The sequence below is a fragment of the Asparagus officinalis genome, chromosome 2, assembly GCF_001876935.1.
Source record: "Asparagus officinalis chromosome 2, Aspof.V1, whole genome shotgun sequence".
NCBI lineage: Eukaryota > Viridiplantae > Streptophyta > Magnoliopsida > Asparagales > Asparagaceae > Asparagus > Asparagus officinalis.
Genome location: NC_033795.1, coordinates 84,114,005 through 84,134,359, shown reverse-complemented (window position 1 = coordinate 84,134,359; position 20,355 = coordinate 84,114,005). Strand labels below are relative to the sequence as shown.

Here is a 20,355-nt window from a genome sequence, read left to right as displayed (position 1 = left end):
ATAAATGCTTGACCGGTCCTCAAGAGGCACACGCACCTCTTGCCCATTAATTGTGGATCATTGCCGTGACTTAATAAGGGGTTTGATAAACAAAACCCCTGGGCGGAAAAATAAAAAAAGCCTCACTAAAACACAGACTCGGACTGATTAGACTCTAGAGAGGAGCGAATTGAACGAGGCTTTTAGTTTTAGGTAGCTCAAAAAAGAATCACGCCCACATGCAAACAAAACTGTCAACTCTGCTTCAAAAGGTTTTAAGGATAACTTCGCATATATAAACCAAAGGAAAGGGAATATATATTTTTTTAACTTTTACAGAATCAGGATGAAGCCAGCTTTTAAGTGCACGCTACCCCTCAAGACGCAAAAGTCCCAATTATATCACGTGACAAGTTACCGCCGTAAAATTCCCAATTCAAGACGCAAAGCGGCCTACACCGAGATTGGAGTCGTTGGAAAGCATCATTTCGTTTGCGTCCAAGCTTACGCCTGTATTTAGGAGAGTTTGGACCACTCTGCCCATGCTGTTTTCAGCTGGACCTCATCTTCTCTGTTTCCATCATTCTCTCTTTAACAACGGACCAGGATATCTGTACTATATCTTTTCATATGAAATCCGGACAAGAAATTCATGTGCTTAGCTAAATGCCGGCCCATCACCGCGCGCCTAGTTCGAATGGTTACCAAAAAGTTAAAATGAACTTCCATCAAATGAAAGAACCAGCACACATGCCATATGTATCATAATTAAAGGAAGGGAGAATAAGCACGCACGCACGCACACACAAAAACGCGCACGCGCGCGCACTCGGGTACACACACACATGATTCTTTGTAAGTACACTCTTTTTATACACCGGAAATTACCAAAACCAATAAGAGCGGCCACATGATAACTAATTGGCCGACCCATCTGCAAGCATAACCTAGGTGATGAGCCGGACGACTCGCCTCATCATCTAGATCTAAGGCGAAAGGCACTCCCAACCTGGATCTCGCAGGATGTCCAGCTCCGAGATGAAAGATGTTCTCCACTCGGACCAAACACAAGGCGTATCGAACAGTAGAACGGCCCAACAAGCGTCATCAAAAGTCACATTGCACAGTCTACGCCCGCATTTCGCCGCCCAGTTGCCATCATGCGATTAATTTGGCGTCAGTCATTACGACCTTTCGAGCCAGAGCCTTCAAAGCTCCTCGGACACGTCATTACTCCAACAGTCCCTCCGCAGTGCAGAGGCGACTCGGTCAATCAGCTGCCGGCACATGTAAAGTAGGGTCTGAACCAATACTACACACTCGGCTGAAATTACCTACGTGCCCCCATAAACCCTCTATAAATAATGACGATTTCCACTAAACCTAGGTACGTATTGTTACACATAAAAGTCAACAGGACTATACTTTGTTTTTGTCTTCAAATTAACTATAAACAGTCAATGACTTGAGCGTTGGAGGGCACGCCGGAGGAAACAACCTCCAGCGCCTCTAATATCTGTTATCTGTGTAGTGATGAACAGCGCGATATCTAAAGCGGGAGATTCAACCATCAAAGGCGATTAAGGGACCCCAAAAATTTGAGTTTAACCCCTCCTAAATCATGTATCAACATCGCGACGTAAACAGCTCTCAATCCTAAGCTCCCATGTAGAAATGCTTACTGCGCTACAGCTCTTTCTGTGCGTGCGTGTACCTATATTTATATATAGTGGTAGTGTCATATATCATATATAAGTAAGAAACAACTACACAGGTGTCCTTCTAAGTAAACTCTAAACTGTAAGCTCCAATGCACAAATGTTTCCTGCGCTACAACTCTGACAAATCCAAAAAAAAACATTGCATGATAGTATGCTGATCTGGATAGTGGAAGCATGTGATTATTTCAGACTTGCTAGAAGCATTGTGCGTGCATGACAATCTTTAAAATAACATGCTTCACCTGAGATATATCCCGAAACTTAAACAGTAACGAAGAATGCAAGGTTCGATCAGCCATTGCCTGAAACCATTGGTAATTAGATGCATAAAGAGCTAATTCCAGTCTCATTTCTACAGAATGCAACTAAGTTGTTTTGTCAACGATTTGCTTCTATAATCCATTCACCAGTCTGCTCTATGGTTAAGATCCCATTTTGCTGATACTTGGGAATGGTTGATAATCAAAATGCACCACGGAGAAATTTTCGATACACTCTTTTACTAACCTCTCAGAATTTAATAATGATATGGAGTTTGCTACAAAAACATGGCAGATGATAGGAACTAAGACACCAGAGGTCTACAAAAATGAGCACTTAAAGAAAATGAAGGTAAAGAAAGTATAAACCTTGGCGGACTAAATCTATAATTCACCAGAATTACGTCTTCTCCAAGGTCTTATTTTGCTCATGCTGATTTCCAACAGTCATCGTTGCATCTGGACTACGTTTTGCATCTTCTGTAGTGGTAGAAGGGGGTCGATAAGGCAGTGGCACTGGGAACCCTGTTCCCGGGATTCCAAACATCTGGAAGTTGTTAGATCCAGCTGGCGACGGATGCACACCCTGCGACCCTGGAATTGAGGAGCAAGGGAACTGTGGCCCTTGCACTGGAATAAAGGAGCACCCCCGAGACACATTCACATCATACATTCCCATCCCATAGCTTAATCCCATACCCATTCCCATTCCTATGCCCATTGGCGCCATTGTAGGAGCTCGCATATGTTGCATCATCATTGGAGGCATGCATAAGCCACTCCTCATAGCCATGATCTGTGCATGTGTAGGAATTTGTCAGGTGACTGGACAATTCTGAGAGATTTAAACAAGGAAACCATCATAGAAGATTGTATGTTTTTGTCACCTGCAGTTGCATCTGAAGGGACTTGAGGTACTCTATAGCCTCATCAAGCATTGAAGCTTTATCCGTCTAAAATCACAGTAATTCCTAAATAACCAATCTCTTTCACATTGTAAACTTCACTAAAAGATGAACAGTAACAGGAGGAATGTACCTTATTGCAATTGGGTATAAGCTCTTGAAGTGCACGCATCCTCTCATTGATCCTATCTCTTCGCCTCTATTCACAATTGTACAGATGAAATTAGTCATGCGCATAATTTCAAAACAGATGCAAGTTGAAAAGGTTTAAAAAAAATGAGTAATGTGCTAACTTTTTCTGATAAATTATGTACTTCCGCAGCACGACTTCGCTTTTTGCTCTTGCCTTGAACAGGAAGGGATTTCTTTAGCTCGATGGACTCATATTCAAGGTCCTATTTTATTTTAAAGTTAAAGACGTCAGGTAAAGGATTTCTACCCTATCTATTAAAACAAAGACAATAATTCGCAGTGGGTCAATTTACTACTCACTTCGCTATGGTAACCAGATTCTTCTCCTTCTTGATGCTTCCTCTTCCCTCTGTGTTTGTTATCATTAGACTCTGCATCCTCACTGCTGCTCAAAGATGCGCATGAAGAAACCACAACTGCTTCATTACGCTTCTCAGGCAAGGCCGCACTGGCTGCAAAGCTCGAGCTCTGAACTCTCTCTGGTGATCTACTGTCAGCGTTACCAGTGTTATATTTGTTATTTTTCCTTGAACTTTCTCCTTCACAAATGACCTTGGACTCGTCGACTGTTATCCCCTCCTTCGGAGGTTTGGGTAACGACATCAAGCCTGTATTGGCTTGAACCAAAGACAGTTGGTCCTGAGCCCCGAGAGCACCCCTCAACCCACTCGTAGACCCAATCACAGGCGACTCCACTGGGTTGCTACAGGCAGCAAATGTCGTTTTATTGCGAAGTTCCTGCTTGGCATCACCTTGGTGATTTGCCCTAACAAGAGTAACAGGTCTAAAGAAATGGCTAAAGTCCCCATGCCAAGATCCGTTTCACTTGACTTGGAACATGGAGTTGAACTGTTCAATTGTGTTGGCAACTGAAGTGGCCGGCTTTCCCTAATTCTACTGCTTGCTGAGGCGTGCCCTTGTTGGGTGTTATGGGAATCTCTACCTACTTGGTCCGAGAACCCGGTCCTCACAGCTGGCACAACAGATGTTTGCGAACGAACAGAACTCAAATCAACCCCAGAGTAGTCACTTAAGAACTCCGAGCAGTAATCATTATCTATAGGATCTTCCATCGGGTAGTTTATCCACGGGACCATATCATCATAATGAGCATTGATTCCGAAGCTCGACGAAGGTCCACAGGTTGCGAAGTTGTTTGCCTTAGATTCTGATGATACCTTAAAATGTCCTATCTTCGGAAAGGGGTTATCTTTGGTATCCTTGTCGGAGACTCGAATTCCGGAGGGGTTCGACGCGGTAAACACGGAGCTCTTTCGGGGGCGACTAGACGGTCCTTGCATAACGGGGCCATTATCCCACAGCAGCTCGACAAATTCATCATGCCTTCAGTAAGCAAGCAAGCAAGTAAGTAAAAAACATCATGAGGACACCTTGGAGTGAACATTACCGGACTCAACTGAGAAGTTTCGTCCTGAATCAGCAGCAAGCAAAAAAAAACTTACATGCAAGGTAAATCAGATGGGTAATTGGCCATCGAATTTGATCGATGTTGAGGGCTCAGGGAGAGGCATGAGGGTACTTAGGCTTCAACCGAAGCAAGAAGTCTTTGAGGCACGGAAGCCCCCGCATTATGCTCTCAAAGGCTGCAAAACGCTCGTCGTAGGAACCGCAGACAGATGCACCAGGGAAAACAACTCGAGAGCTCAGAATGTCTAGCACGATCTCTTCCGGATTAAAAAAAAAAAACTTAAAAAAGTAAAAAAAGTTTTTTTTTTCTTTTTAAAAAAATAAATAATAATTAAAAAGAGGTCGTTAGGACCTACGAGAATGAAAGGTTTAAATAGAGCTAAACGTGTGATGAATCTACGAAATGATTAATCTAAAAAAATCCAATCTTTTTCCAGTTTGGCATCAAAGAAATAGGAAACCCATCAAAAAAATCTACCCTAACTTTCAGCAGCCCCCCAGAATCACCATCGCAGAAGCCGCTGCGTGTACCTTCTTCACCAACGCCAAACATATATATGTTTTTGTTCGCAGGAGACGTACCCCAATTAACTCCGGCCACCGAAGAGGAATATCTGCCAAGATCCAATCTTTCTCCTCTCAGCAGCCCGCAAACAATGAACCCATGAAGATAACGCTCCGATCCCCCCCGAAAGAAGAGAAATATCCTGCTTGATTGGACTCCAACCAAGCAGGATAAGTTTCTGCCACAACTTTTCCCCCCACCCCCTTTTCTCTTTTTTTTCCCCACCCCCCCTGGTCGGTTTCGGTGAGAAACGGTTCGGACAGTAGAAATGGAGGAGCTTTTGATGTGTCCCGAGGAGGAGAGTGGAGGACGGAAGAAGGCTACAATGAGTGAGAGCAGTAGCGCAAAAAGACAGCCGAAAAAAAAAAGACTCGATCGGTGATCATCGGTGACCAGCTCGGGCTCCATCCCCATAAATAATAGAGGTGGGGGGTCCTAATTGGGGGCGGGACCCGTAACAGCTAAACTCATCCAGTGGCCAGCGTTAGTTTGCCTTCGCATATTTGCTCCCCAATTCCTCGCAGCTTTAACATTTGATGTCAATTTGATGATACTTATCTTTATTATTATCACCCCCGCTCCTAATTATAGTATTTGATTGTGCTCGATCACTCGACCCTGCGCCCATCATTGGCTCGATCTCCTAGTTAAAGCCATGTGGTTCGGCTTGGTTCATACGGATGATGATTGGCTCCCCATTAATTAATTTATCGGGAGGATCTGATTGGTAATATTAATTAAGTTAGTAGGATAATGGTTGTTGTTTCGTTTTGTGGCTCACGACATGCAACAGGACCCTTTTATTACGCCTGACCTCTCACGGTCACTGCGTCCGCTCGCTTGTTGAAACACCAAGCGCAAAGGGGGCGTTTGGTAAAAAGTTTTTACCTTGGAATGGGGGCGGAAAGCTGCCAATGTGGTAGCTTTCCGCCCCCCTTCCAAGGCAAAAACAGTAAAACAAACACGCCCAAATAGACCCTCTATAGTTGTAGTTCTACTTGCAGCGAATAGGCCCCTTGTAGTATTAGCCCAAGGGCGAATACACGCTCTTTTAGTGGACTTTTTTACCCCACCAATGGAACTATGGGTTGGGAGGGGGTCTATATATCCGCCTCTCCAAATTTGATGGAGGAGTCGGGGGCGTGAGGCACGTGTCCGTGTGTCCAGCGGTGGTGGAGTCGTACGTGGGCTCATATCTAAGGCTGAGGATCAACAGGCCAGGGACAGAGGATGAGCCCTCCCTGTATCTCTCCTCGATCCTCCTCCTCCTCCCGGCCACATACATTATCGATCATGATATGTTGATATTGATACCACGTTTCCTCCTCTTTCTTTTTGTTAAAGGAGATGCAATATGTGATAAAGACACATGTGTTGTTGATGTAGGGACCAAAAAAATAATGATGATAACGATAGAGAATACTCTCCAGTGATAACATGCATGCATCTAGCTACATGGAGCAGAAGAACCAGTAGTGGGGCTTTTACCTGCAATATGTGGTTGGTTTTCGTCGCCTCACTGGCTCTTCGGAACATGCCATGTCCATAACAAAGGCCTGGGCCTGATGAGTTTCTCACCCGTGGCAATAATTATTTCTGGGTGAAGAAAGACTAGCTAGCTGTTCTTGCTTCTCAAGCACGCTCGCATCTATATAGGTGTTGCATGAACTAATTAAGGGTCTTGCACTACCTAATTTAATGTACTTCATCAATATATATATGAATATGAACAGATAAAATGGGTGGGTGAAATTTTTCGACACTTTTAATTTAGACTGACCACCGATTATAGTAGTAATGAGCAATTCTGCATGCCAAAATTTCATCCACCATATATTATATAACACAGTCAAATTAAAAGATTTCACTAGGGATCTATCTGACAAAGCCAAACTACAAATTAGGTACATATTTTAAACAATGCAATGTAAGGTTTAATGTGCTAATTAACCCAGTCGAACAATTGGTACTTGCATAAATTGTTGGATTTTTTGGTCAAAGCTTTCCAAAATGAATTTTCAAACTATATATATTAACTACAAATACTTTTCATAAATGCTTAGTAGCCTAGTGGAAAGTTTATGTTTTGGTGTTTCAAAAGGTCCCTCTTGTTCGAGGCTTGCCAACGGACAATTAAACCCGTAACCTTAACAATTAAACCCGTAACCTTAACAACAAATCCGTAACCTACACAACAAACCCGTAACCTTAACAACCAACCCGTAACCTTAATAATCAATACATAACCTTTACAACCAACCATTATCCTTAACAACGAATATTCTAAAAATACAAAAATAATAAAATAATAATACTCTTCAATCATTTCAATATCATCAAAGTAACATCATGATATATATATATATATATATATATATATATATATATATATATATATATATATATATATATAGATAGATAGATAGAGAGAGAGAGAGAGAGGATGCATAACCTTAACAATTGACCCGTAACATTAACAATTAACTCGTAACCTTAATAATTAACCCGTAACTTTAACAATCTCCCAATACAAACAACGAAAATAATAAAAAATAAAAATAATAAAATAATCCTCATCAATCATTTCAACTATCATCTCAGTACATCATGATAAAGAGAGAGAGAGAAAACGAAAATAATAAAATAATCCTCATCATATTTTAATAAAAAAAGAAAGAGAGGAAGAAGGGTATTATAGTCTTCACATATTTTAATCTCTTGAGTTTTGTGTTTTGGGGGCTCAGAGAACAGAATCTTTATTTTTTGGGGCAAAACACCCGTTAACAAAGTCTTAGGGGTGGGAAGCACGTTTTCTTGGTTTTTGGGGGCTGGAAGCTTATTATATTTAGTTTTTGTAGAGTTCCATGAGGCATAGCACCTTCACGGACATCCCTTAACTTTGCATTTCACAATGATTCTAGCCCCCTCATTCTTCAGATAATTAACTTCAAATCCCCTCACACTTGTTGAAAATCTAATTAGGGTCCTAATTAAACTCAATAGGGCTGGCAAACTCCATGCCACTGTCTAGCTTAATTGGGATTACTTAAGTCAAATCCCTCTTTAGACTATTCCCATTTGGGTTTGTTAGCATCTTTACCTTCTTCCTCATTAGATGGCAGGCTCAACAAATCATCACTATCATCCATATCTGGACATCCCTCCCTAGTAAGAATTGCTTCTTGTCCTCCAATTGTATTAACAGCGGGATCATCATCCCCATTTGAACTACAACATGTTTATTCATCATTTGTATCAGTGCCCCTCCCTCCCACTTCATGTTCCTCACTTAAACTCTCAAAGTCTTCATTCCTCACATCAAAGTCCACATCATCATCATTGTAGAATTGGCAGAAAGTTCGGGTTTCAGCAGAATTGGGTGGCGGTCGACCGGCCCGGTCGACCACATTCATGCACAGGAGTTATTGGGCTTCAGGATTGGTGGCGGTCGACCGATCCGGTCGACCGAATCTATGGGCGGTCGACCGTGTCGGTCGACCGACGACCTCTCTGGACATTGGGTTTGCTGCTGGATGGAGGGCGGTCGACCGGTCCAGTCGACCGCGATGGATCGCGGTCGACCGTACCGGTCGACCGCCGCTGCGGTTTTGAGTTGGGTCTGTTTTCAACCCGCTTCGTTTTGGATTTCTAATAGTGAAAACTCCCCCCTCCTTGCCCCGTGGACGTAGGCATCTTGCCGAACCACGTAAAACTGGTGTTTGGTTGTTTGTGCTGTTGATTTTGGTTGGTTGTTTATCTTTCTCGGCGATTGTTTTGGTTTCTCGAGGCGCAACAATTGGTATCAGAGATCCGGGCTACGCTTGGGCTATTTTGGAGGAGTATATCGTTTTGGAAGTTCATCTAGGGCTTCGTTTGGTGATAAAGGTGGGATCTTTTCAGTAAAAATCTCGTCTTTTTCAATTTGGATCTATTTCTCGTTTGTTTCCGCATTGGTTTGGTGGTGCTTTGAGATATATGGCTGAAAAAGATAAAAGTGGGGAGGGTTCTTCTGGTGTGAAGGCCGTCCAAAGTTTGAATATACATTCTATGAAAATAGATGTGGAAAAGTTCAACGGCACAAATAATTTTGGACTTTGGCGATGCGAAGTCATGGATGCGCTAAATGCGCAAAATTTGGAAGATACATTGGAGTTGGATGGGAAACCGGCCGACATTGATGAAAAGGTTTGGAATAAAATGAATAGAACGGCGTGTGGTGTGATTAGGTCTTGCCTTACCCAAGACCTTAAATATGATGTGATGAATGAAACTTCGGCAAAGAAGATTTGGGAGGTCCTAGAGGGCAAATATTTGACGAAGAGCATCGAAAATCGTTTGCATTTGAAGAGGAGGCTTTATCGCTTCCAATTGAAGAAGGGGACATCCATTAGTGATCACTCACATGAACCACTATACGAAGCTACTTGCAGATTTGGCGAATGTAGATGTCAAGGTTGAAGACGAGGACAAGGCATTGTTGTTATTGAGTTCCTTGCCCGACGAGGAATATGAGACCTTCGTCCTCACTCTTATTAATGGAAAGGCATCACTTTCGTATAGTGAGGTCACCGCAGCCCTTGTGAATTATCAACTTCGAAAGAAGGACAAGGAGACTTCCATCGAGCCGGTTGCTGGTGCATTGGTTGCAAGAGCTAGAAGTCCAAACCGTGGAAGAAGGTCGCAGTCTAGAGTGGGGCATCCTGCAGTTGGTAGGAATCAGTGTGCCTTTTGTAGAGAGGATGGACATTGGAAAGCCGAATGCCCAAAATTGCAAGCCGTGAAGAATAAAGGGAAAGCTATTCAAGCTTCAGAGGTGAATATTGCCAAGGCTAGTGGCGATGTTTCAGATTCAGATTCAGATTCTTCGGGCTATTCGTGCCCAGCTCTTCCGTCAGTTGATGTTGCCGACTCCACCGAGTGGATGTTGGATTCTGGTGCTACTTACCACATATGCCCTAGAAGGGATTGGTTCTCCAGCTTTCAGGAGTTGGAAAGAGGGGATGCTGTTCTCATGGGTAATGATCACAGATGCCCTATTGGTGGTATTGGTACCGTTCGGATTCGGATGAGTGACGGGATGATCCGGGAGTTGGCTGATGTGAGGTTCGTTCCTCAACTGAGGAAGAACATCATTTCACTTGGGGTATTGGAGGCATCAGGCTATAGGGTGATCTTGGCGGATTCTCGCTTGAAGGTCACATCGGGGTCCATAATTGTGATGAAGGGAGTCAGGCGGAGTAACTTGTATTATCTACTTGGGAGCACGGTAGTTGATAGGGCGCTGACTACTTCTATGGCTAGACTGTGGCATTGTTTGGTGCTGGGATATATTGTTGGTTATACCGTGCACAGATTGTTGAGGAGTGCTATGACCTGCAGATTGAAGTCCTGTGAGCACATTGGTATGAGCAAGAAGACCGAGGTGGAGTTCAGCACTTCTATCCATCGATCGAGAGGTCTTATTGGAGGTGTTCAGTCAGGCATTTGGGGGCTTTCCGAGGAGGCATCATCGGGAGGTAATCGTTATTTTGTTTCCTATGTTGGGGATTGTACTAGGCATATTTGGGTTGCAACCAAGTCCCGTTGGTATAAAGACCTAGTAGTCCGCAACAGTTGGAGGAGGTGTATGGGCAGAAAGGTTACCAGTCGTACTTATTCTAGTAGGAGTCCTTTCTTGCATTGGTGCCGAGCTCACGGCAGTTGGAGACACTTCAGAGGGAAGGAGACAGTGGGGCGACGTGATGAGATGGCGGATTTAGTGAGCCGTTCCTTTCTGGAGGAGGATCGGTATTGGTTGTCGAGCAGTGGATCTGGTATTCAGGCTTCGACAGGTTTGGGTCATCTTATGTGGTTGCCGACTGCTGCGTGTAGAGTTGTTAGATCTGGTGGAGCTGTTTCAGATTTTGGTCGGCGTCGGATATTTGGCTACCCAGCACTTGGTCACATCGTTGATGTGAGGTTGGATCCGATTGCGCAGTTGAGATTCAGGAGTTCATTTGGTTATCAGTTGGGAGCTTCTGAGTTTAGTCTGAGCAGGTTTGTCACTTTGGACTCTCGGCAGGTGGAGAGTATTGATCAGGTCAGAGGGATATCGCAGCGGGTGGAGGTTGATGCTACTCCACATTGGGTGAGGATTTCCTCACATACTCCAGGTCATTCTGCATTGGTTGGGATTCCAGCTGAGGTGGCACAGCGTGGGAGTCATTTATTTATGGGTGCAGATGATGAGGTAGTTGATTTGGATGCAGCTGATGGATATGTTTTGGATACGGCCATTGTTACATCTCAGGTGGAGGTGTTTGGATCGTTTCAGTTTAGAGTCGTTGATGATGCTATCAGCCGCAAATTGGATTGAGGGCCTTTGGAGGCCCATAGGGTGAACTACGTGAAGGCTTGATTCCTTGGGCAAGAGGATACGTAGGCAGTCTTTATGATGCAGCCGATTTGGTGAGCGACATCGACATTTGGGGAGAGTGTTCGCACTCCCATTTGGGTCTCAGCAAGTGAGGCATTTGGTGTAGTCGGTGTAGGCTCAGTTGTTTGGTGAGTAGACACAGTTGGTTTGGGGTTGAGTGTTCGCACTCCCGTTTGGATCTCGACGTGTTGTGATTGGAGTCCGTTGTCATGAGTCCGTTGCCATGGCATACTGGGTGCAACAGTTGAGGTATTGGTTTGATCGGTGTCGGCTCAGTTTGGTAGAATCTTCGCCGAGGTGGAGATTTGAAGAGATGAGCTCAGGATTCATGTTGTCAGGGTGGCGGTCGACCGGCCCGGTCGACCGCATTCGTGCACAAGGCTTCCTGTGCGTCTGGAAGGAGATCGGTCGACCGGTGCGGTCGACCGACGGTTCTCTGGAGTTTGGGTTTTCTACTGAGAGCGACCGCGATGGATCGCGGTCGACCGTACCGGTCGACCGCCGCTGCGGTTTTGAGTTGGGCCTGTTTTCAGACCCGTTTCGTTTTGGATTTGTATAAATACCCATTGGGTGTTTTTTAGGGTAAGAGCAAGGACGAATTTGAACAGATTGAGAGAGTTTTCTTTGGGCTTCTATTCTAGGAGCAATTAGAGAGATTGGGAGTTGATTGTTGAGGGTTTATGAGAGATTTGTAACCCTAGTTTGTTCCTCTTGATTTCTAATAGTGAAAACTCCCCCCTCCTTGCCCCGTGGACGTAGACATCTTGCCGAACCATATAAAACTGGTGTTTGGTTGTTTGTGCTGTTGATTTTGGTTGGTTATTTATCTTTCTCGGCGATTGTTTTGGTTTCTCGAGGCGCAACAATCATCAACACAGTCTTCATCTAACTCTCCAAAAAGAACTCTATCTACATCATCACTATCATTGCCCCTCTCTGTTACCTTCTCTTTTCCCTTCTTTTTCACTCTACCTTGCGCTTTAGCATTTTCTACTTGAACTTCAGCCACACTACTATCCTTAACTTCAATTTGGGTAACGTATAATCATTGCGTTGTAATTGGTATTGAGTATGAACTACCTCCTCGATCATCAACTGAAATAGTAGCCAGTCTCTCAAATCTATGTTCAACATACAATTCTAAGTGATTCATGACATATTCATTCAATAATTGGTCAAGCACAAATTTTGTGCTTGTACCCATGTGAATTTGTTCCCACATTTGAATGAGTGTAGGGTGATTTGACACCTCACTGCCAAGCATAACTTTTTGTGCTTGGTACCAAACATACTCATATTTCTCATATATATATATATATTATATATATATATAAAACCCTAATTTCCTCCTCTTTTCTCCTGTTATTCCCACGTGAACAACAGCCACCCCCCTCTCAAAAAAACCTAGAGATTTCTCTTGTGAATTTGGAGAGCTTTGAGGAGCAAAAACCTAGAGGATGGCGAGATCTACAGCGTTTGGTGAAGGAGGATCGTGTCTCTCACGTGTTTGGGACTTTAGCACGAAGTTTTTAAGACAAGTTTCATCTCCTCCAAACATATCCCCTGTTTTTTTCTTGGTTTTATTTGGTTTTTGGGATTTTTAAAACATATTTTATGAGTAAAGATCACACTATTAATATGTATGATATAAAGATTTGATCTTTTTGATTTAAAATGTTATGAAACAGATTTCTTAACTTGGATATAGGTTCTGAAGTAAAATTTACATGAGATTTTGCCGATTTGATTTTGTTTTCATGATGAATTTATCAATATAATCATGTTAGGGTTAGTAAATCCCTTCAAAAGTTTATATTTTTGATTTTCATGTAGTAGAATAAACCCCCACTATGTTAAACATGAGATTTATACATGCTTATACACTCCATGACAATAATTTCACAAGTTCTTGCGAGAAAAATCAGTATAATTTTGTGAATCATGCTTCTAGTTCCTGAACCCTAACCGGTCGAGCGACCCAAAGAATCGGTCGACCGATGTACCCTGATCAGTCAACCGAAACATGGAGTCGGTCAACCGATCAAGGCCTTTTTTCTGAGTGCTTATTTGTGCACGTCGCCGGTCGACCGATGGAACATTTTAGTCGACCGACTTGGGCTGTTTTGCATATATTGTTTCTTTCCTCATGCTTTTGACCGCCCGTACGAAGTACGAGTCGTACATCGATACACATGTGTTCTTTACGAGAGAGCACATATTGGATTTTGAGCACGCACGAGCTTTTGAGGTGCGTAATTTAATCTTTGAGTTTGTCGTGATAGAGAGAAATATTTATTTCCTATTACAACAGCTTTGGATGCTCGAGTGGGGTTAGTTGGTACACCGTAATGAGACCACAGTAGACTACACTCCGTTATGCATCATTGTGTTCCGGGTTAGACTGATATGCCTATAATCCGCAGAGTGAGCGAGTTCGGTTGTGAGTCGCATGAGATTGCGCTAAACCACATGATGTTGTGACTCTACAATTTTTTTTATTTGTATTGGGTTTCGGATTAGGCTAATATGCCTATACTCCGCAGGGTGTTCGAGTAAGGTAGTGAATCGCAGAATATTACGATGAGCCACATGATATTGTAAGCGCCTATACTCCACATCATTCTCTTTGTAGAGGAATCATAGAATTGTATTTTGATCCCATGTTATCTACCCTGAGTGTAGGGTATAAGGCTGAAGTTTGTCATACACGACGTATACTATATAAGATATTTTACCGAATAGTTATACTTGTTACCACGCTAACTACCCAATGGTAGTTATATGACGACTTGTTTTGGATGATGTGTGATAATGTGATGTTCTTTGTTTATTATTCTTATTCATAGGATTTGAAGTTGGTATTTAGCGATTCACAATTTGAGATATATGGTATATACATGAGGGTTTTCTTGTTTGGATTATTTCACTCGACGTACCCATTCTCGTGTTATGGATTTCTAAATGTTAATTTCCTCTTAGTTTAGTGCATATGATTTATATAGCATATATGCTATCACTTGTATTTTCATACACCTAACCCCCTTCCTCCTGGGGGCGATGGAGATGTTCTCGCTAGCGCTTTGACGCTCGCTGTTTCTATCTTTTTCAGACAGTGCGTCGGGGGTTCGGAGAGTCGTAGGTTGACGAAGGTTCTGTCTAGCTCGCCGTCATCTACTAGTAATTAATTAGTGTTCTACAGTAGCTTTTTATTTATTTTCAGTCTTTAGAGATGTATTTCATGTTAGAGGCTGAGTGCCTTAGTACTGCATTCAGATGACTCTTGTGTTAGAGATTTATTACTCTTATTTCAAACTTATCAGATGCATTTATTATCTTCTGTTGGAACATGATTACATTTATTATTGGATATCTCTTCTCTATATCGTTTTCCTTATATTATTACCTTTATTATATCTGCTTGTACCTTCCCTTTTTTTTTATTTGATTCCACTAGAGAGATATTACTGTGATGGTGAAACATGTTGTTGCACAGTGTTGGGTGCATAACAGTTTTGACATCCTTGGGTTCACCTTAGACTGTAGCCTTGTGTGAAACCGTCACACATTCCCACCATGATGTGTTAATATTTTAGTCTTCTTTGTCATCCCTGTAAAACATAAACAATTGTAGTTCACTACCCCAAACACACTGACGAGTGCATGCAACATCAAACAAATTTAAAATTTCAAAATTATCAAACATGCAGATGAAAAAGCAACATATAAGCCCCAATCAATCTTAAAAAAAGACCCAAAGTACCATACTAACCAAAAGTAAAAAAAATCCAGATTTTGGGAGATATTACCTCAAATGACTCGAATCCAAGCCAAAATTCTACGTTGTGGCCCCAATTTCAGAGCGAAACCCCTTATCAAGGAATCTGGCGAGAATATATCATTGAATCAATGGTGACGAAGTTTGAAATCACAAACTAAGGCGCTGTAATTTTTCTGTAATAACGTAAGAGGGAGATTTTTTTGGGCTTTTTATTGTTAGGGGGGAGTTTATTAGGGAAGGGGCATTTCAGTCTTTACGGTAAAAAACTAAGGCCATCAGCACTTTTTCTAATGACAAACAATTTACGGTGTTTTATTGATACAAAATACAACTTATTATGATATTAAAGTGTCAGAACGGGCAATAATAACCGTAGAAAGAAATTGATAGAAGGAAAGAAAGTTGAATTTTAAAAGTTGTGGAGGTTTGGTTTCTAAACCTCAGTCAATTGATTCTCCTACGTCACGCATAATGCCCCTCCGCCTCGAGTCGGTTATACTTTTTATCGGTTAAAATTAAAATTGCAGAAAACAAAAAAATTTGATCCAGGATATTTCCAATGGGCAGATCAGATGGGCTAATAATTATCAAAGCAAATTAAGCCCATAAAATAAAGGCAATAAATAGAAGGGCGAGTCTCTCCGGTCATCTTGTCTGCTCCCCGGAGTCAAAAAACTCGGCGCTTCAAATCAGTAGAGGTTGTTGTTGTCTACATCGGGTTAGATTTTGTTCACGCGCGTCCTGTCCGATTCCCGTCTTCGTCTTCTGGATTATTATTATTAGCCCGAAACCCAGTGCGCACCGATTCTAAGATGGGCCTCGTCCGTAACTAAACAAAGTTAGGCCCACACTCGTCCCAGCCCAGGCCCAACCACACAACCCCCACCCCCAAACCGTGGCATTCCCGTAAAAAACGACTCAACAAATAAATCTCTATCCTCCCTCCCTCGCCTTCTCTTCTCCGTCGAGAGGATAAGGATACCCGCAAGGATCCCCAGGGACAGCTCGAATTTCGTGCGTCGTGATTGGGGGCGGAATCAACGGCCTCTGCACCGCCCAGACGCTCGCCACGCGCCACGCCGGCACGACCCCCAAGGTGCTAGTGATGGAGGTGAGGGATCGGGTTGGGGGCAACGTCACCACCGTCGAGAGGGATGGCTATTTATGGGAGGAGGGGCCTAATAGCTTCCAGCCCTCGGATCCAGTCCTCTCCATGGCGGTAAATTTATACAAAGCCCTAGGTGGTTTTCTCTTTTCATTAGTTAACTAATTAATTATTTATTTTTCTTGCTTTTTTTTATTTTTTTTACGCGCCCACATTGTCGTCTGTGTGAATCGCAAGCAGAACCTCTTGTTCCTAGCCGTACCGGCTTTTGCTGCTCGGCATTAACGCGGGCGCGTTGTTTGTTTGCAGGTTGACAGTGGCTTGAAGGATGAGCTCGTGTTCGGCGATCCCGATGCCCCTCGTTTTGTTCTTTGGAAGGGAAAGCTCAGACCCGTGCCCTCAAAACCAGCTGACCTGCCCTTCTTTGACCTGATGAGCATCGGTGGTAAACTGAGGGCTGGGTTTGGCGCCATCGGCATTCGACCCCCTCCACCAGTTCGTCACTTTCCTCCCCGATATACCCGCTTTTTCTGCTTTGTTATATTTCACGCTGCGCGAGTCCCTCGTCCTGTCTGTCCGTATAGATTCTTGTCGTGACTTGGTTTTGCGGAAGGTTTCAGGGGCGTGAGGAATCGGTCGAAGAGTTTGTTCGGCGTAATCTCGGGGATGAGGTTTTTGAACGTTTGATAGAACCATTTTGTTCAGGTGATGACCTTGCTTAATATACTTGTGATGGTGCTTGCGGCTAGGGGTGGAAGTGAACCCATTAATTAACAAATAGTTTGATAATTGTTCGAATAAGTATTCGACCATATTCGATTCGGTAGTTCATTTACCACTAAACAAATATTTTTTAGTATTCGAGTTTACTAACGAATATAATTTAACCAGATGTATATTCGATTTATTTTTCTATTAAATATTCATTTAAAATTTGATCATAGCTTATTACTTGTATTATTGCACATATAATGTCATATTTTTAACCCACATACCATTTCTACTTAAGTTTTACATACTGATTTTAAGACTTAAATAATCTTAAATCTATTTTCTAATTAAAATTTTGATTTAAATATATATACATCATATATTATAAAGGAATAAATTTTATTAATGAATTCTAATACTATTTGAAAATAAAATTCTTTAATGGAATAAATATACTTTGATATTTGATAAGTATTCGTGAATATTTATCAAATACCAAGTATTCGAGTTCGAATTCGAAAAACTAGATATATGAATATTAGAGTCCACATTCGAATTCGATAATTTTATACAAATACAAATACGAACATCTTAGTATTCGATTCGATTCGATCGTTTACCACACCTACTTGCGGCATAAACTGTTACTCTTCTTTTTTTCTTTTTTTCTTTTTTTGGGTAAAAAAGAAATAAACTTGAGACTACATGTAGACTTCACAAAAAAAAAAGGACGAAGAATGCCTGCTTGAATGGTAAAGTCAAAAGTACACCCAGTGTTACAAAAAGCGCTAGGCTGGCTAGGCGCCTAGGCGGGGGGCCATGTTGGTTTTTTAAAGTTATAATAATTGATAATAAATGCCAATGATGTAGAAAACGCTTGGCATTGCTAGGCACAGGACTTACGCCTAGTGCCTAGACATATTTCTTTCTTTGTTTAAGTGTTGGTGGAGGATATTTTCAGAAGGTCGAAGGAGGGGTGGAGGAGATGTTCATAGTTAGTGGAGAAGCTCGGAGGAGTTCGGATCAGGTTGGAGGTTGTGAAGGCTCCATTGCATGAAATCACGGCCAAGACTTAAGCCGTGTGGTCCGTGTAAGTGGCCATGCTCTCCTAGACAATTTCTACCTAGGCCTAGGCGGGCTAGACGCCCACTTTTTAAGACATTGGTGGGACTTCTCATAACTTAACACCATCCTTGACTAGTGATTCAGGCCTCAGATTCAAAATTGTTTATTATGCAAGAGTAATAAGAAAAAGACATGAAAAGCAAATTGCATTCACTTGTCTTTATAGCTTGAATTTAAGTTTGCAAGCATTACATTCGATCTATCTACCAATACATATGATTGCTTTTGACGCATGAGGAATAGTCTCATTGAACATCAAGTGTAATTGATCTTAGCAGTGTTGTTTGTTTCAAGTGATGTTTGAGGCAATCCCTGTCTAAGCAGACAATTTCTGTTGGTAAGCTATACCCATAACCTTGATGCTATCTATATGTTGTCGAGTGAGGAGTATGGAAAAGTGAAAAAGCTACCACATAATTGAAATTTTAGAGTTGCTCAACTTATTGTTTAAACTATAAAGATGTATCACATCTGACCTTGTACTATTGCCATACCTGACCCCATCATTAGTCTGCTTTTCTAATTAGTTTAATATATATAATTTTCATTTTATGATGAGTGTTTCAGTTTTTAAAGGGCATATAGTCTTACTCAGGCATCTGTTGCCATTGCTTGAAGTAGCTTAGTTAATCCGGAACAAGAAATTTATATTATTTTGGTATTTTGCATACAGGTGTCTATGCTGGTGACCCTGCAAAGCTTAGTATGAAAGCAGCTTTTGGAAGAGTTTGGAAGCTTGAGCAGAATGGTGGAAGCATAATAGGTGGAACTTTCAAGGCGATTCAGGAGAGGAACAAAAGTCCAAAACCACCTCGAGATCCGTAAGTATATGCGTATAGCTGGAAATAATTGCATTTCTTATTCGAGTGTTTACTGGATGTATATTGAATTGAATTTAGCTCGCTCTTAGGAATTTACCAAAACCAAAGGGACAAACTGTTGGGTCTTTCAGGAAAGGGCTTGCTATGCTACCTGATGCAATTTCTTTGAGGTACATTCATTATTGTTCCTTTTACAAATTTCTTAATAGTTAGGTTGACCATATTGTGCATGCTTTCTGATGTAGTCGTTGATAACGACCATGTTTTGCACCTTAATTTCACAATGATAAACATTATATTTTTTTATAGTTAATCTGAAGATGCTTTGCTCTTACTTGATAGCATTAGCAAAACTATAAAAGCTCCACATTAAAACACATAGGAGCGTGCATCTTTATAGTGTTCTATATGTCGAATTTCCGGGACATGCCGGAGAGAAAACTTCCATATTGGATGGAGGAAATCAGGGATATGTCACAGATATTTACTACTAAATATAGGGGTGTCATATTGGCTAATGTGTGTGTACATACATTTATATATATCATAGATGTCTATACTTGATACATTAGAGAATGGAGATGTGGAGAAAAAGTGGTATCTCTTTATAATGTTTAAGCCCTGATTTTATTAACAAGGTTACTGATATTTCTAAGTGTGTATTTTTAGCCTAAACCTATTTTGTATAAAACTCCAAAATTATGCCTTTTTGACATCTTCTGAGCCAAAGCTTACATTAGCATCGATGATGTAAATGAGGAGAGGTACAAATGATGAGAGATTTAGGAAGTGAGAAACTTCTCGACAACAGGCGGTTAATGATTACTCCTCGAGGTAAATGGTAAGGAAGTGAAAATGCCGCAAAAACTCCTTGCAAAAGAATTTGGTCTTAGTTGACCCCTAATTTTTCTATCTGAGTATTTTTAAATGTAAATATTTGTTTGGGTTTAGACCTCAACCAAGTCATAATATACCCAATCCTTTTTTTAAAACAAACAAAAGCCCAAATCAATATTGCAACGTTTTGGCTGATTTTTTCAAAATCGAAATTTCACCTTATATATCGGTAAAATCACGATATATTGTCAAAAAAATGTTAAACATGGTAAATGATATATTGAAATCATATCATTTAGTGGCAAACATTATACAAGGATATATCAGCCAATTTAACGACCATCTTGCCTTTATCTAAAAAATGATCTTTACTACTTAGAATTAATAATTAACCATAAGAAAAATGTGGTTAAAGTGTGAAGTGCATTCAGAATGCTAGCTAACTGTAAACTTCTCAAGTTAAAGAAAAACTTGTATATGACCTCAAACCAACTAGCTTTGCTATATTGTTTT

The 20,355-nt window shown here is 41.5% G+C and overlaps 3 protein-coding genes across 4 annotated transcripts in view; 1 reads left to right on the top strand and 2 right to left on the bottom strand.

The window, feature by feature from the left end:
- On the bottom strand, window positions 2,169-3,866 carry LOC109831947 (transcription factor PIF3-like). The gene is made up of 5 exons (XM_020399434.1): window positions 3,358-3,866; window positions 3,159-3,260; window positions 2,999-3,064; window positions 2,848-2,913; window positions 2,169-2,756 (listed from the first exon to the last, which is right to left on the bottom strand). The coding sequence occupies exons 1-5, from the start codon at window positions 3,658-3,660 to the stop codon at window positions 2,361-2,363; spliced, it is 933 nt and encodes a 310-aa protein (XP_020255023.1). The 5' UTR covers window positions 3,661-3,866; the 3' UTR covers window positions 2,169-2,360.
- On the bottom strand, window positions 3,703-5,435 carry LOC109831948. Of its 2 annotated transcripts, none has more exons than XM_020399435.1 (3): window positions 5,068-5,435; window positions 4,521-4,742; window positions 3,703-4,401 (listed from the first exon to the last, which is right to left on the bottom strand). In XM_020399435.1, exons 2-3 carry the CDS (start codon window positions 4,550-4,552, stop codon window positions 3,738-3,740), a joined length of 696 nt encoding a protein of 231 aa, XP_020255024.1. In that variant the 5' UTR covers window positions 4,553-4,742; window positions 5,068-5,435; the 3' UTR covers window positions 3,703-3,737. The 2 variants fall into 2 exon arrangements, with proteins under 2 accessions (XP_020255024.1, XP_020255025.1); XM_020399436.1 differs by having other exon boundaries at window positions 4,521-4,730.
- Window positions 4,242-20,355, top strand: part of LOC109831465 (protoporphyrinogen oxidase, chloroplastic) — a 24,848-nt gene continuing 8,734 nt past the window's right edge. The window contains exons 1-6 of the mRNA XM_020398785.1: window positions 4,242-4,422; window positions 16,233-16,462; window positions 16,658-16,843; window positions 16,969-17,053; window positions 18,858-19,005; window positions 19,095-19,175. Coding sequence (XP_020254374.1) covers window positions 4,242-4,422; window positions 16,233-16,462; window positions 16,658-16,843; window positions 16,969-17,053; window positions 18,858-19,005; window positions 19,095-19,175 — 911 coding nt within the window. The remainder of the gene's footprint in view (window positions 4,423-16,232; window positions 16,463-16,657; window positions 16,844-16,968; window positions 17,054-18,857; window positions 19,006-19,094; window positions 19,176-20,355) is intronic.

What these genes read in the sequence shown, in the direction of transcription:
- LOC109831947 (XM_020399434.1), bottom strand. Translation starts at nt 3,660, where the DNA reads ATGTCGTTACCCAAACCTCCGAAGGAGGGGATAACAGTCGACGAGTCC. An exon ending in TTATACCCAATTGCAATAAG is followed by an intron (nt 2,914 to 2,998) that starts GTACATTCCTCC and finishes CTGTGATTTTAG; the next exon opens with ACGGATAAAGCTTCAATGCT. An exon ending in CCCTTCAGATGCAACTGCAG is followed by an intron (nt 2,757 to 2,847) that starts GTGACAAAAACA and finishes ACACATGCACAG; the next exon opens with ATCATGGCTATGAGGAGTGG.
- LOC109831948 (XM_020399435.1), bottom strand. Translation starts at nt 4,552, where the DNA reads ATGGCCAATTACCCATCTGATTTACCTTGCAT. An exon ending in CCATCTGATTTACCTTGCAT is followed by an intron (nt 4,402 to 4,520) that starts GTAAGTTTTTTT and finishes TGCTTACTGAAG; the next exon opens with GCATGATGAATTTGTCGAGC.